The sequence below is a fragment of the Gymnogyps californianus genome, chromosome 2 (genome assembly GCF_018139145.2).
Source record: "Gymnogyps californianus isolate 813 chromosome 2, ASM1813914v2, whole genome shotgun sequence".
Lineage (NCBI taxonomy): Eukaryota > Metazoa > Chordata > Aves > Accipitriformes > Cathartidae > Gymnogyps > Gymnogyps californianus.
The window spans coordinates 73,111,615-73,129,034 of record NC_059472.1 but is presented as its reverse complement, the minus strand read 5'-3'; the positions used below and the strand labels follow the sequence as shown (position 1 = coordinate 73,129,034).

At 38.6% G+C, this 17,420-nt stretch overlaps 1 protein-coding gene across 3 annotated transcripts in view; it reads left to right on the top strand.

Annotated features, from left to right (window-relative positions):
• The window catches only part of FHOD3 (formin homology 2 domain containing 3), a 413,671-nt gene extending 398,913 nt beyond the window's left edge, over positions 1 to 14,758 (top strand). For all 3 annotated transcript variants that reach the window (XM_050891468.1, XM_050891470.1, XM_050891469.1), the window contains one exon: positions 13,674 to 14,758. In XM_050891468.1, the coding sequence (XP_050747425.1) occupies positions 13,674 to 13,756 (83 nt within the window). In that variant the 3' untranslated portion in view covers positions 13,757 to 14,758. The remainder of the gene's footprint in view (positions 1 to 13,673) is intronic.
• The last annotated feature ends 2,662 nt before the right edge of the window (positions 14,759 to 17,420 follow it).

The following is a 17,420-nucleotide window of genomic DNA, read 5'->3' as shown; positions in this document are numbered from 1 at the left end:
CCAAACAGTCTTATTTCTGCTTTTTACCAGGTGCCTTTTTCCCAAGGAAGCACTTGCTGCAGGAAAAAAACAAAACAAAACAAAACTGAATAATGATAATAAAAATACTATATATTTTTCCATGGAGCTGGCTTTTATATTCAGTAAAAACATTAACAGGGATTAAGCATGCAGTAAATATTTAGGCTGGGACTGATTTCCATTGTAATTAATCATGATAGAATCCAGCTCTTTTGCTTGTTTGTTCTTCAAGATCTGGATGAGACTCTTAAGTGGATTCAAAGGCAGTTTCAAAACAAACAGAAAGTTCAGTAGTTTAGTGTCCCTTCCAGCTGACGTGTGCTGAAAGAAAGTGTGAAAGGAGAATATCTTAACTGAACTGTTTCACTCTGATAGATAGTCAATATACCTGGATGATGAATAAATGAAGTAGTTCAGCTCTAAAATACACTCAGCTGGACTGATAATATGGCACCTCCAGGAAATGAACAGAGAGCAGCCCTTGTCAATGCATGATGTGAGTTAAACGAGCAGAAGGTCTTCCAGGTAGAAATATAACACAAGGTCCTCCATTAACAAATTAGAAAGTAGATTTTTAGGCATACTTCAATGATTTAGATTAGCAGACCCTATGATATTTATTATCTGCAGAGCAAAGAGACCATATTATCTGATGGGTTTGATTCACCACCTTCAATCTTCAGGCTCCCGTACACATCCTTTGGCTTTTGCTGTGAGCTTGGTATTCAATCTATTCATGGACATCAAAGCGAAACTCAGTTGGAAGGAATGAGTTTCACTGTGCATCATGTTGCATATGTCTCATTGCTTTCAGCGCAGAACTGGAAATCTTGTCAGGCTTACTTAGCATTCAGTAAAGATTTTAGTGAACCTGAGCTATGTGTTTTTAGCAAAATCAGAAACCCAAAAGATTTATATGCAATTGCACTGTAAACATTTCCTGTGGTTCAGGTAGAAGGTTCTTATGGGCAAGAGATTTTTTTGCCATAAAAAAAGACAGAAAAATGTGAAGTAAAAAGCAAGTGATACTCAAGTCATTTATAACTAGGAGAAAACTGAAACAGGAATATGGAAAAAGTTAAGTTAAATTCAAGAAATAGTTGTAATGGGAAAATGAGACGTTTTGACCTGTTCATTTGAACCATTTTACCTTTTGTAATTGTTGAGCAGCGTGACTGTATCTGGTATGCAGAGAGCTTAGTTAGATCTTAGTGACGTAGAAGAGTTTGAACTCTCAGAGTAATCAGCAGAACTATAAATTTAGAGGAGGCATAAGGCAGTGAGTCATCCAACAAAAGACAGATGGAAACGTCTGTATCTGTTGGTTGAAGATACGAAGGGTCACTGATAAATCCAGATATGACTGAAGTTGACTGAGACCTGGTAGGACGGAGTTTGTTCAGTGGGAGCTGAAATGGACTACAGAAAGCTAAGGTACATGGTAAGTGCATAATAACTGAGTTCCTGTGATGATCTGCAGAGAGAGAATTTCATTCTATGCTAGATCTTTACACAGTGGAGGTTTTTAAAGATAAAATTTGACATTTAGAAGTACAGTAACCAACTGGAAGTCATTGCCTCACGATGGATGTTCGGTGACCTGCCTACCAGACATACTGGAGTGGTGTTATATATGAGAAAACAACATTACAGTTGTATTTGTTCATTAGAAGCCTCATCAGAAAGCCACAGGATTGAATGAGCCACAGAAACTGCAATGCTCTGTCACCCCTTGAGGTGGTCGTTCAAAGACAGCTTCAAGGCAAGTTGCCATGGGAAGCTTCTGCTATTATTTTTCTCTCTGATGTCCTTAATCTGTGTGTAAACAACAGACCCCAGCCTGTAGAGATGTCAGTTCAGCGTATTTTAAAAGCATAAAGTACAAATTACGTTGAAAATATACTGTTTCTCTTCTTGAAGACTGAGGGCAGCTTTCTGTGAGAAAGGTTTTTATAACATTATAGGGAGCTGTTCAACTTAGCAAAGAAATAAATAATATAATTAGGATTGTCTGGTTCTCCCATAAGGTTAGGATGACCTTCACAAATGATGCCATAACAAACAATGAGTGCAAAGGAAAATTGCGATAAGGAAATTTTAAGAATCACTCTATTTGATAGTCCAAATTCCAATGAATACGATTGCTGAAGTTAATTTTAGCAGCTTACAGAACAGTATTACAAGCATTGCACCAGTGGCTTTGGGGAAATAAAAATCAAACTCTCTGTATGAGATGCCACTGAGATTTCAAAAAACAGTCAAGAAAGAAGGTTATTTAATACAGAGAGCTGAACTTAAAAAATTAATAGAAGGTAGATAAGCAGAGTTTGCTGTGAAGATTCCAAGAAGTGAGGTAAGAGAAGAAATTATATAGAGAAGAATAGGGCTGCTTAGAAAATCCTGTTACTAAATGAGAGTTTCACACTATGATGAACCAGCCTGTGCCAATTGCTTCAAATTGGAGGAGAAGAAAAAAATAGGTCTTACAGCCATGCCAGCTTTGAGGCAACAGAAGACACATAAAGACTAGCAGTATCATCCATAAGATAAAAATTTTACTTAAGTACATTTAATTAAAAGAACCCCCCAAAACTCCATAATAGACAAATACGAAGATAGTGCTGTTTTCCTTCTTGTCCTGGCTGTTTATTTAAAACATCCATCCCCTAACATAAAATCAATTCTCTCAGGATTAGACTCTTACAGAGGTGCTGTCTTTGTGTTGGTCTCATTGAACTGAATGGATCTGTCTCAGGAGAATGATACGATTCCCATGAGTCAGTATCACGAAAAATCATACTCCAGTTTAATAGTCATGAATAAGCATATGGAAGGTTTTCGCACTAATTCTGGCATACGCAGAGCAATACTTGAAAATGTTGAGCCAAACAGGGTTGATTTCTGACCTCTGTGAACAGCCGTGGCAGGGCTCTCAAAAAGGACCAAGAGAAAGTCCTAAGGTTTTGTTACCTTGTTCAAGTGCTGATTAAGCCACAGGGTAGCAAAACCAGACCAGCTGACTAGCAATTACCTTAAGGCTAAAACATGAACCTGCAAGTATCTTCCTCCTCCTCTATGAATTGTTAGTATTAGCAACCTTCATGCTTGAAAATGTGTCTCCTGGCTCCCTAAAGTCAAGGCAGTGGTCAAAGAGTGGGGATCCCGACGCGGTCTTGCCAACAAATAATTTCAGATAACTGCGCCAAGGAAACAGTTCTTTAAAGATGGCTTGACTATATGACACTGTTTGCATCTGGATCTTCAGCTGACCCTGAAGGGTAAACCATAATGTAGGGCCCAGGTGTGACTAATATTTGATGGTGAGTAGCACAGTGGTGGTTATATTGGATTCTGCTGGAGACACTGCATGAGGATGTTGCAGAGTGAGAGGCTTGTTTTCCCCCACATTGTTTTATCTCAAGAGTGTCTCTCTGTGTGTGCACTCTTATTTCTCTTAGATTTTATTAAAATTGAAAATCTGCTTTAGATTGAAGTTAGAGAAATGGGTTTGGAGCAGATAATAATTGAATCAGAATTTAATCCAATATTCGAATGAGACGACTTGATCAAAATTATTTCTGATGTTTAAAAAAGAGAGAGGAGAGATGATAATGCCTTGTTCTTTTATTAGGCTTTGGAATCACATGTTAGCCTAATAATATACCCTGTGACTGACCCTTGAGATATGGAAACATCTCGTAAGGATTTATTGATTTATTTGCATAATGACTTGCGGGGAGCAAAAAATTCTTACAGTCATTATACAGAAATGGATCTGAGGCACCACCCAAGTAATCTGTCAGACTCATACAAGTGGACTGTGGAAGAGATAGGAATTGAGTCGAGATTACCTGAATCCTAGACAAATAAGCTAAGGCTGGTGGATTAAATTTAACTACAGAACATCCCAGGTCAGGTATTTCATACTAAATTCCACCTTCAGTAAAAGTGAAATAGGAGTTAGCACACTGTCATCAGGTGCCAAAATATGGGAAAGAGCTCTGCCAAAGGACCAGGTGTGGAGACAAGCTTTAGACAGGTTTTAGTAACACATGCAGCGCTGCTTTGGAATAAACACGTTTGTAAGCAAACAAAATACTAGATGGGAGACTATTTGAATCCAAAGGTGTGTAATTTTTTGTTTGGCATTCATAGAGTGCTTCAGTTAACTTTTTCTTCTTCTTTTCTTTGTTTTTTCATTATTTTTCATTTTCATGTCTCTCCACTTACTTTTTCTGGCTATGAAAAGATACAGAAGTGCCAAAATACCAGGAGGGAGACTGTTCTTCTGGTATTTATAGCCTGACTAAAAGCAGGAGTTAATGGAAATTATGCTTTTAAAAAAATAAAAACCTTGCAAGAAGAACGTCTATATAAAATGCTTTAAAGGCAAGCAACTTCACTTAGAATTTGCAACTAATTATTTAGGATTTGAGTAACTGGATCCTATCAGGAGTTAGAGGGGGCAGAGTAATCTAGTTAGTGATGCACATTTAGCAACAATTCTTTGCATTTAGAAAAAGTAAATGTATCATCAGTGGTATTCAGTATCAAAGTCTGTTTGTCCTCACACAAAGTACTGAGCCTTCAGAAGGTCAATACCCAGTTAATAAAAATCTAATTATTGAATGAAAACAGAACGTGAAATAAAGCACTTAAAACTCTGGCAGCTGGAAGGTTATCTCCATTAGATGCCAAGATAGCTAGTGTCTTTTGGATGCCTTTTAAGTAATACATTCTTTCATCCTTAGGATGGCAAGATCTTTGCAACAATGACAGAACTAAACTCCATGATCTACAATAAATAAAAATTATTAATAATAGTCAATGAATGAATAATAAATACAGTTGACCACAGTGAGCTGTAGAAATTGATGTACCTGATCAGGATGAGGCCTGTGTAGTCCCGTATCTCATCTGTACCAGAGGCCAGCATCAACAGCTGTAGGAGAACAAACAGGAGAGGCAGGATTAGTTGAGTAACCTATAGGTCTCATCATGAGTTTTAATAGTTGTAAATCAGTGTATTTATGTGAAGCATGAGGCTGAATAGCTGGTTCCATATTTTCAGTTTTGTCAATTGTAATTGATTATATATATAATTGTGATTGTTGAGATTAATACCATTTCTAAGTAGGTACGTATTTATTTATGAGTGTTCAGTTTCTGCTTTACAATGTGTATTACATTTTTTTTTATAGCTTTCTTTTAAAATAACTGATCTTGACAGACAGGGTAGACATTCTGCTTTTTAACTGTTCAAATGTATAGTACCTTTGTATTTTGTTGGCAGTCTCCATGAGTTTCAAATTGTATCTTTCATATCTCAAGTTTTGTTCAAGAGTGTTTGCCTGGTCCTAGCACTGTAAAAGTGAAATTGCCATCATTCTGTACAGTTCTACATCATGTAGCCTTCAAAACAAAAGGTTTTTTGAAAGCCTGGTTTAAAATTCTAGTAAAAAAAATTGCTTGTAAAAGAGGCTTAAATTCATTTTCCAGTCACTGTTTTAGAGGAATCTGTGAGTCATTTCTATAGTGAGTTTTATTCTGATACAAATTATTTGTTTTGGGGCTCCTGTCCTCAGACTTTCTGCTTGAAACAGCTTTATCTTTTTTATATAAGGAAAGTCAGATATAAAATTAACCCAGCCTGCACCATTAAGTACATTCCTCAACTTTGCATTGGATTCCAGCAGCGGTATTTAGAGATACTTCGGATTTACTTTCACAATTTACTGTGGAATCTAGTATTTGCTCAAAATCGAGCAGCATTGTTTTAATACAGCAACTGAAAAAAAGGTGAGAAGACATTGCATTGGTCTGGGAAGTCAGAATTAAATATGAGATGTTTACAAAAAATACGTAGTTTTTATCCCTGTTTATTTCAGTTCACAGGGAGAAGACAGAGATGTTGAACACTACACAGACATTCACATGCACATGTATGTTATATTACCCAAGCACAGAGGACATAATGTAGGTACAAGGAGAAAACTGCTGCTATAATGGGTTGTCCCTAGTGATTTTAGAGTGGCTGTCACCTCATGGCATTAAATGCCCGCCCAGATGTGCTGCTCTGTGGAGGAAGAGGCAGCCACTGCTCAGATTTTGCTCTTAGCAAAGAGTGCATCCTGGTAGCAGGCGAAGCCTGTGTCCCAGCAGGATCCTACAGCATAGGCAGACCAGTGGCACGTCCTCGTGCTGTGCCTCCGGCACTGGGAGAACCAAAAAGAGAGAGTGCTCTGCAGCTTCCCGTGGGCTTCTAGACGAGGATTTACAACTGCTGTAATTTCTCTGGCCATCTCTTCCTGGCCAAATGGCACTTTATTGCAGGAAAGAATAAGCTGAAGGTAATGTGGGAGAAACTGGCAGGAGATGAGCAGCTGATAAAGAGCAAGTGATGTCAGTATATGTAGGAAGTAAAGCTGTTCATGTTCCCAGGTCACAGAATATTGGTATTGACATTTTCTATATAAATACTTTCGTTATGGTATACACTTTTGGTACTTTTTCAACTGTAGTTCTGTAGAAAAAACTAATTTTACTTCATTTGTTTGCATCTTACAAGAGATACAAATAGTTGTTTTCACGTTTGCCATTCACTGCATCAGTGAATTGATCTACGTTACCCTCTGTTTTCATTTTAGTTGGCATATTTTAAAGGTATATTTCAAGGCTTTTGAATTCTTATCACAGGATTCATTCCCAAAAGTGGGATACGTAAGTTTTAAGTATTAAAAACTGTATGTATGGTTGAGTTGCACACTGTTAGCCCTAAGCCGATAGGATATGTATTTTGCTTGGTTTCTTTCCGTATTAAAGTGGTTTTCAAGTTTATCTCCGGTCAGTAATTTACTCCTCATTTACATCATCCTTCCTGCCTGAAAGATTATTTTCAACATCCAAGTAAGAAATCAGCAGCAGTGAGTTGCTGGCTGACAAGATCGCAGAGTTGTTATGGAAAGTGCTTCATGTGAGAACGAGAAAAGACAGGGAAGCACAGAGCTGCTTTTCAAGTTGCCTTACAAAAGTGCAGTAACAAAAGCCATCTGATATGTGGCTTTCCAGAAGAGCATCGCGATATCGCAGCTGCCAAAGAGAGCCCTCTGCTGCCATGAAGGAGTTTAGCACAAGGATCAGTGAAGGCAGGAATTTGACTACGCTTGGATGTGAGTGTCGAATGTGTTTGGAGGGAAGTCTTTCTTAGAAAATGAATAAAAATGGTTCACACAAAGCTACTTTGAATTCATCTTGCCCCAGCAATATGTCAAAAAATTTTTATATATATATATATGGTTTTCTCTAGGTGGAATAACACCACCTGATTAGCATAATTACAAGATTGTTTTGGTCATAGTTATTTTTAATCTGATGGGCTCATAGAGATGATGCCTTTTACTGTTTTATTTCCCAGCGCAGATTCTTAATGGGGATAATTAATTTGCGGTCCACAGAGCCCAGGTGGTCAAACATGGTCACACTCCTCTGCCAAGTCACTCTCCAATGGGCAGCTCTGCATTCATAAGCCTGAGCTACGCCCTTAGTGGGTCATTTTAAAATTTCAAATGGAATGTAAAGGCTGCATGCCCGAAACACTTGTGTTAGATGGCTTGCTTTCTGTATCCCATCTCCTGCCTTTTCTTTTTGTCCTGTGCATTGTTAATGTGTAGTCTGGTCTTGAAAAATAGTATGTAGTGCTTACATGCAGACTCAGTTGTTGGTGAGCTCTATGCTCTTGATGCTTTACCTATTAATAGTGGAATCGCCTCTGACTGGTGAAGTTAAGTAGGAGAAATGATGAAAGAGATGGAAGCAGGATTGCTTTTAGTACTAACTTTTAGTGGAATTCACAGAAGTCCTGAAAATTAGGAGGTTTTTGTCATAAAAGGCTTTCAAGGAAGGAGTTGAATCTTCTTTTCTGCTTTACTGTTGGGACTATGTAAATGATGATCTGTGAAACACATAAAGTTGGAAATTTTAACAGTTTCAACTACATGTTAAATATTACTTTAAAACCTGTTCATTCTTCACGCAGCCTAGGTTCTCTGAAGCAATGTTACTTTTTGTTCCCTAATAACGTAAGCCATCTGGAGATGAAACACAACTTAAGCTTTCCTTACAAAATGCCACTTTGTCCTTTTCCACTGCTAGGTTCCTCTTTATGTCACGGCCACCATAAATTACACCCGGAGATGGTTGTGAACTACAGAATTCTTGTTAGGAGAGACTTGTGCCATCTATGAAGTGTCGACAGGACTCAAAGCAAAGCTGCAGGGCAATAATAATACATAATAGTATGTTGTTTCCTGGAGCTTTCTATGTGGCTGACCTAGACAAAGACAACATTTCAGTTGGCTGTATTTCTTCAGAGAAGTGTGTGATAAAATCCAAAATTTCACCTACAAATCCCTGTAAGAAAATGTCTACACATAATGTTTTAATATTTTTATTAAGTCTTTAGGCCTACTCGTATTAAGCAATGATATATGCATAATTAAACATAAGTATAACTTACATAGACGGTGACATAAAAACACAAATGCGGGAAAGGATTAAAATAAGAGAATATGAGCAAGACTGCCAGGATTGAACTTTTGAGTTGCAAATTGCCGTTGCTGGACTCACTGGAGTAAAGTCCAAGAGATTATGTTAAATGTAAATATACGAGAAAATAGACTGAGTGTGCAAGCTGGGTGTGGATAGGTAACAGAAAATAAAACGAAGATACATGGAATGAAATGAGATGATGGAGCTGGCCTGTATTGCCTCTTATAATCTGCCCTTCCTGCTGTCCTCGCTGTGTAATTTACAGCCACCTGGAATTTTCTTCATTCCAAATCAGCAACTAGCAGCTGCATTACCTTTGCAGCTGGGACCAAAAGAAAGTTCTGTGGCTGCCACATCTTTGTAATGGGAATGACACTAATTCTGTGACTTCTTGAGCAGGAGAATGGTCATATCTATTCTGCATTTCAAGTGATTCATCCATACAAGTGTAGACACACATGTCAAAAGCCATTGCAAATGCAAGAATAAATGGCGCCAGCCAGACTGATCTTTACTGTTCATTGCATCTTAAGAAAAAAAAAAGATAGGGGGAGGGGAAATTAGGACTGCTATTTGCTTTTTAAGAAAACAGCCAAACCCTAGATAATTATATTCTCTGACAAAGCTACACTTAGGGAATTACTCTTTTTTAAAACATTCCCAGTGTACTGTATCTGTGTAGATTTTGACCCAACAGGCAGAGTCAAATTCATTGAGTTCATCATAAGCACACTGCATTCTGCTAGGGTATCAAATAAAATCCTAGATTTCCCAATTAACAAAGAATATCATACCCTCTGACCCCAGAAAAAAAACATTTAGTTTCTTGGTTATGGGATCTCAGCAGGCCTTGCTTGTGACAAGAGTAAAAGTTATTTTCTCTCTATGTTATGTTTCTTTAGAAAATGTTTTAAAAATTGCTTAAAGAACCTAAAAGGTCATTTGAAAGTCTTATTTTTATTGTCACTGCCTTCAAAATACATTCCATAACTCAGTTTAATGTGATCTGCAGCAGGCCAAGAGTTTTACAAGCCAAGATATTATGTCTAGTCCAGTTAGAGACACGACAGAGTTCAGTGAAGACGGGAAAGTGAAGATCTAGTTTGAGAAATGTAATTTTGCAATGCCTATAAAACATGGAAGGGAAAGATCTCTCTGCATTCAATTTTGATGACTGAACATGTTCACGACCTTTCCTAAGGTTGAGAAACCCTACCAAGCGCTTTACGAGGAAATAGACAAATGTCTGAGGACATCTGTTTAACAGATTGTCAAGACAAGGTTCACCCACCTCCCAGAGTAGTCCCTGCTCCTGTAGATAATTCAGCTTTCTCCTGGCTTCATCACCACAAGCCTCCATAGTCCACAAGCCAGTGCAGAGAATAGTGGGGCAGGAACTTGTTCTTGTGTTACTACTGATACCGCATCTATCCGCTTATCTTCAGATGAGGAAATGTACCATGAGTAATTTGCACATATTAGTTATCATTTTCATATACAGAGACCCTTTATCAGCCCACTTTCATCTCCCTAAGTACAAAATACTTCAAACTACAAGTGGATTCATCTGTGTCAGACTGGCCTGTGGCATTGCAGGGGCAAGAATTCACTCATTTGAGTCTGGACTGTGATTCTGTCAGCTGTTATCCTTCCGGTTGCCTGTTGATGGTGGACAGCTTTAATCTTGCCAGTAGTCACAGTACTTTGAAGTATTTGGCCCCACATGCTTAGTTTATACAAGTCAGCAGCCGTCAGTGTTTATGGGAACCATTCTGTCACTGAAAAGATTCTTCACATCTTTGCTTTTTATTAACCATTTCTTTCATTTTTACTGCCAAAGTCCTACATTGTTTGGAGCTCTTTTCTCCTAACTGCTGGCCTTAAAAGCCTAGGTCACTGGAATATCTTAAATCCAAGTTATCTTTCTCTGTATTATAAGAGAGCTGAGATAAGTTAGAACAATCAGCTGAGGGATGCAAAGAGATCGTTTTGTTTAATTACAGCTGTATATGTCCCAGCAATTCATTGAGTATTGTCATTCCTATTTGTTTTGCAGTGGCACAAAAAGTACAAACCCGGGGTTGGCCTCCATTGTGTGAGTCATACAGAAAACCCAGAACAGGGCACTTGTCCTTGTCACATGCTGCATACAGTATTTCTTTTTTTGAGTCATCTTAGGGTTATACACGAGGTCCTCAGACTAAGACTTTAGTATGTTTGATAAGTAGGTATCTGGAGATTCAGAGAGAAATCTTGCTTGTATAAAGAAGACTCCTTAGTTTTCTTCCTTGTTTTTCCATTAAGATGGTTTCTACCATGGTATTTTAACTCCTGATTATGCCTTCTGAATATAAACTGTAATTTTCTTCAAAGAGACCTATATGTTATTGTAAATCCATTTGGCTTTTCCTAGTAAACTACTAATCCCGTAACTCAGGCTGATGGAGGAATTTAAACAACTGTATTCTGCTTGGTGTAAGTTACAGAGGCACATGTTTCCCTTTCAGTTCTTAGAGTCTCAGCCCGAGTTATTTGTGCAGTAGTAATTGTACTGACCTAAAGAAGGTTATTCCAGATTTACATTGTCATAAATAAGACCAGAATTTTGCTTATTCTGGTACATGACCAGCATTAGCAGAGCATCTCAGTTCCTATTAAATGTTTACAAACAGGAATAACAATTGCTTGTTCCCTCACTTTTCCTGTCTTACCATCTGACAAGAAAAATAGCTTTGTTTTACAATGGTTATTGTGCTCAGTTTGCAAATGTGAGTGATTGTGGTCTGAGAGAGTTGGGGATATGTGACAGCAGTCATGAATACATTTGGTTTGACACTTCTGAAAAAGTGTCTAAAATGTGGAAATTTGGTCTGCATTCAGTTTCCCAGTTCACTTTTGCCTTCAGTGGGAAGATGTAATGTTGTCTAGACAGCCACCCTGTGAAAGTTCGGTCTCCTGTACGCATATTTTTTCTCTGATGATGGACAGTTTCCTTGGTTCAACAGTATAGCTGCTGTGGATAATTCATGTCCACACAGGAGGAATACTCTCTTAAGGAGCAATGTCCAATCCCACTTCGAGTCTAGTGACAGAGACTTTTGGCTGGTCTCTGATAAGCTCTTCTGAAAATCAGTTGTATTAGTCTGCATTAACATGACTCTACTGTTTGGTGGCCAAGCTAGCTACGGTCTGCATTTGGCTGCATGTTATAGAGGGTACAGAAAAAAACATGTTCGGGGAGAGGCAGCGCAGGCAGGTAAGCAGGTGAACTGCACAGGGAAATCTTTGCTTTTAATGAGACAGAAATGTTTCTGCTGCAGCTTTCTTGTACTTGTTCTTTCACTCCTGCTATCATTCATTTTGATACAGAAATAAGCATTGCGTGATTCACTGAGACCTTAAGACCCTAAGGTAATGCATAGTTCATGTCTAGAAATTAACTTTTGTCACTGTGGACATTTGGATATCAAATTTGAGAAGTATAAAAGAGTGCCAGTGATGAGGACTCACTCAAAAGTCTGTGTTCGGTATTCTGCACCATGGGGACCAGAGCATTTTTTGAAGTGTGTTGTTCTTCTGGTAGGACTTTTTTAGTCTTTCTTAATCTTAGCTTTATCAGTTGCATTTAACCTTGTACTGCTTTAAATTAAGCATTGTTAAACTTGGAAGATGTTGCTGATCAGTATTGTAGGAAAAAGTGGATATAAAAGGCTGCCATGCAGACTCCTAATGGTGTTTAATAAGTATGCAAATACTGTAGGAGAAAGGACAGAGCCTTGAAGAAAAATTTTCAAGTAAGGGTTTGATAATGGAGGAACAATTACACATGTGGCACTCCCAGCTCATTTGATTAACCTCAGTAGCTGATGGTTTGACTATCAAACATAGATCACATTCGTCCTATTTGCATGGTATCAAACGTTCAGCTACGCCGTTATTTTCCCTTTCTCTTATCCTCTTGTTTTCTGTACCGATCCATTCCCTCCTCTCACTCCTGCTAGACCCTTGAGTGTGACCACCCAGTTTCAGTTACATGGACTGAATATCTTAAGAAGTTAGAGGTCTTAATTGTGCTAGATGATAGCGATGCAAGAAGTCCTTAGCCTCTTTCTGCAATTGGTTTCTCTAAGAGTTTCCTCTAGACTTCATTATTTTGGGGCTCTGAATATATTTTGTTCAACATAAAGTCATTGTTTATGCTTTGCATGCAGCTTAAACTTCTGAATGTGCATTTTGTACTTGAGGAACATCAAACTCTGAACACCCCATTTGCGTCTTGAACTAAAGCCCATCCACCTGAAAATTACAGCGCCAGAAAAACTAGGATACTAGTGCTCAGTGTGTGCAGTCACATAGTCACTTGTTTCCAAATAAAAAAGGCAATCACAAATTTTAAAAGTTTTATGTCGGGGCTAGTGTTCAGAACACTTCATAGAAAATTAAAAAACAAGATTTTGGCCTAGATTTATCATTTAAATACAACTAAAATGCTGCAGACTACTAATGGCAAAGATGACGCAAATGGGGCTAGGATGGGGGAACATTACAGAAGAAAGGGGAGCATGTATGAAGACAATAGTTTTAATGATTTGAATTGACTATAAAATAGTCACATTTTTAATCTTTTAACTTTTTGGGGGTTTTTTTTTACACCTTTAAAGGATCACATAGGATTTAATAGTGATAAATGCAGTTGAGCCCTATAAAGATCCAAAAGCTCTTTTAAAAACTTTTTGTGAAACTATAAAATAATAGGGCAGATGATACTTTCTATGGACTGAAAATCAACCGATACAATTTCAGAGAAGAAAAAAAAAACTTAAAATGCTGTGGTATTTTTCCTTAAAATGCTAAATGTCAATGAGAAATGTCTTTTTGCCTGACTGGAGTTCCTGGGTACTTGATGCTCCCATGGATTTGGCCTAGGGCATTACTCAGTATTTCTGAACTTGAGGCCCTGAGTACATAGCAACTTTTGATTTGACTCAGCTTGCATGTTAACAGGGTTTTTTTCAGCTGAAAGTCTTGTGTAATTATCCCTTCTAATTGTTTGCATTTTCTTTGTTTGGTTTTTTTGCCTGCTTTTGGAATTTATGACCATCCAGTGAGAAGGACACTAAAGAGCGGACTGACACCAGAAGAAGCCAAAGCACTGGGCCTCATCAGCACCTCTGAGATGCAGGTTTGACGTCCCAGAGGTGGCAACAAGAAGAGCCGTTCATCTGAAGCACATAGGCTGACAACCCTTCGGTGTGGCAGTGATCTGCCAGCCTCCTCTGCTGCTCCCAACATCCCATCCTCTGTTAGTTTGATTTTAATAAGCAACAAAAAGTGAAACCCCACAGCCAGGGCAGAAGAAGGGTGTGCCGCAGCTCAGCACGACATCCGGACAGTAATCGAGAAAGCGTTTGAGTGCTTGTAGGTGAAAGCATATGGCTTCTTCGTCTCTCATGGTGTGTTGATGTGGGTAGGAGGGGGCTCTCTCTGAGTTATCTGTCATGTGAGCTGTGTTTACGTTGGCTTTCCTTGTGCCCTGTTTTAGTCATTGTAAATGTATGGCATTTTGTCAATGCAAGGAACAGTCCTTAAAGAGGCAAAATAACTCCTGTTACAGCAACCCCAATTTTCCTGAGGCAGATTCATTAAGCAAAGATGCACAGTCTGTGCAACCCTGTGGTTTGTTTGGGTTTTTTTTATTATTTTGCCACCAAAGAATGTAAAAATGTATGTGTACCTTTGTATATGTACAGAATGAATGTGTGGACGTGTGTGCGTGTATCTATACACGTACACATACAGTCATGGTGTAAAATCATGCTCCTGCTGAAGCTAGCTGGACCATGATTTTCACTCTGGGGCCTTACCGTTCCACCTGGACAGGAGGAAAATAATGTCTTTTTGTAGGAACTCAGTGTTATTCAATGGGATTCACCCTATGGGGCAGGAGATGGCCTGCAATACAAGTGCAAAGTGTAGGATCCTGAACTCATGTGTATTAATACACACTCATACTGTACATAGCAGCATGCACATAGAGGAGAGGACATGGAATACCTCCCTCTTGTTGAGCTATGGCTGTACTGTGCATTTGTACAGTTTCAAAGAGATCTATGCCAACAATTTTACATACTCGATAAATGCATTCAGATGCTAAGATCAAGAAGTTTTGTTCACTTGCCTGTGCCCTTCATGCTGCTTTTCTCTGCTGCAAGATAATGTGGTGGTGATTTTATTTCAAATTAATGGATCTGAATATGAAATGGCCCTGCTAAAACCTGCTGTGTTTTTGCTGTTCTTTACTCTTTTCTTGTGATTATCCTCGATGCAAGTGGAGAGGGTACTGCAGTGAACACTCCCATATGTTTGCCCTTATGCCGCTGTTTTATAACTGACTTTTATAACTGCCCTCAGCATGTGTGTTTGAAGAACCTTTAGTCAACTCATTGGCCTTTAAGTGAAGGACATATACAGCAGTGAAGATGAATTGAACACAGTCACCCTAGCCAGTGCTGAAGCATTTTGAAGAGAACCGCAAATAACAATAACGTAAAAGGGAACTTTTTAAGCCAAAGTCTGTATATGACCAGTTGATCCTCAAGGATGCACAAGATATCTCTTTCCATTGCCTTAGCCTCTAAGATTAAGGGTGTGTCTGCACAGCAGTAACAGCTGAGGCTTCCTTCAAGCTAGTTAACTGGGGAACTAGTTAAGTAGGGTAGCTAGTTAACTGGGTTCGATTTTGGCTGCAAAACACACTTAAAAAGTAGGGTTAATTAATAGTCTATGCTGGACTCCTAATGCCATAGCTATGTTGCTTCTGGCACCCAGGCTAGGTCAGGTCTGTCAACAAGTTATTCTACTCTGCTCTCATTAAGGACAGGATAATCGCTGAAGATTGTTCAGGACAGTTGAACCAAACACAATAAACCTTTGAAACCTCGGTCTTCTATCACATCGCACTGAGCACAGCATCCAAGTGATGAGAGAACCAGGTAGCTGACAACACTGCGATGAGATCTGTGGTGGAACATCCTATCTATGCTGTCGCTCTCTTGATCATAACATTTCATTCTTTATTTGCTGTTGCCTTGGATCTTCACATGTCAAAGTCCGTGGGTAAAAAGTCACTAATGAGCAAAGGTTCTTAAGGATAGCTTTGAGTTTGATCTGGTTTTCCCCCCAGCTTGTTAAAAAGTCAATTGTACAAGTGGGCAGAAGGCAGTAGTTTTGTAATTAATAAAATGTGTTGTGTATTTGAAAGCTATGAAAAGGAGGAAGCTGATTAGGAAACAGAAAGAAGTGGCATATAATTAATCTCACTGTAAAATAAGCAAGACCTATGAGCATCTGGATTTTAAAGTGGATGTTTATGTGCTGCTTACCATTATGGACTTTTTAAATCTCTCTTAAGGATGCTTAGAACAAAGAAATGAAGGTAATGGGGGTTTGTGGAGGTCTTGGAGGTCTGAAACAAGAGGAAGACACCCTGAATGTAATGGTTATGTTGAACTGTTATACTGGTTAAATGATAAAAGAAGCCAAAATGTAATAAAATACATTTATGTTGACAGAGGTCCTATATTTGACTGGAGGGAGAAAATCAAACAAGTTTTTAAAACTGGACATTTTAATTAAAAGATGCTGAATGTGCAAAGTAGATGGTTGTTGGTGACCACTTGCTAAAAGGAAACAAACTTGTGTTTCATTTAGACATAGTATAGCATCTGTGTCTGAAACATAACATAGCTGATGAATTACTAATAGTTGGGCATATGTATTTTCCAGGAATTGTGCAAAAATTTTGCAAAACTTCATATACTCCTTATCAAAGAGTATGGGGAGTGGGGTTAGAATAAGTTCAGGAAAAAAAGACGGTTTCTTTCAGATTCTCTGGATGCAAGTGTCTTACATGTGAAGCATATTATTCCTTGTCCATTTTTCCATTATGGTTGTTTTTCTGTATTTTTGCCTAAGTTCCTGCTCTCTATCTGTAAAACCGATACCAGTTTTTCTGAAGGATAACTTGGTCTTGTTATGCAGTAGTGTACAGTAAGATTAATTCCACTGTCCTCAGTGTTTATTGCAACAAGATCATCAAACACAGTAACAATGCAATAACTACAGAAAAGATTTCCATTTCGGTTCACAATAAAAATGGCCAGCGGTCCAATGTGCTAATCTGTAAGGTGGCAGTATTTCCTCCGGAGTCTGCTAGCGTGTCCTGACTGTGGGAATAACATTTGTTCCCCTTCATCTAACTAGTGGATTCCAGATGAAATGGAGGAATTGGTTATATTTGCATGCCTTTGTCTGTCTGTCTAATCAGGTTGTAACCTTCAGGATTTGAGTTGCTGCCTGCCCCTCCATCATCAAAAGAGCCCACCATAAGGATGTAACCATTGTTTTAAAATGTGTGTGAGATATGGATGTTTGTTGTGACAAATATAAAGGTCTTGAAAACATGATGTAGTAACACATGTTCCCATTTCTCACTTACAGATCCATGAAGGCTGTTTTTAAACACTTGCAGCCATAATAACTACCTCTCTTCTCTCTCGTAGTACCAGTCAGCTGCAAATGTAGTGCCCAGAGTTTTGTATCTGCACCAAGCTCTCAGAGTTGCTGCTGGTCTTCATTTCAGCACCCATCTGCTGCCAATAACTTGTCTGTCTACCACCATAATGCCTTCCTGATTTGGATGCTGAGGTAAACTTTAGCATATGAAATGGCCGCCAAAGGGAAGCTATCCTAATTTCCTTTCATCTCCCTTGGTGTTTAAAAGCAGACTGCATACAAATACTTTGTATTCCCTCGCTCCCAACTGAGGGATAACTTTCAGTAGCAGTTATGTG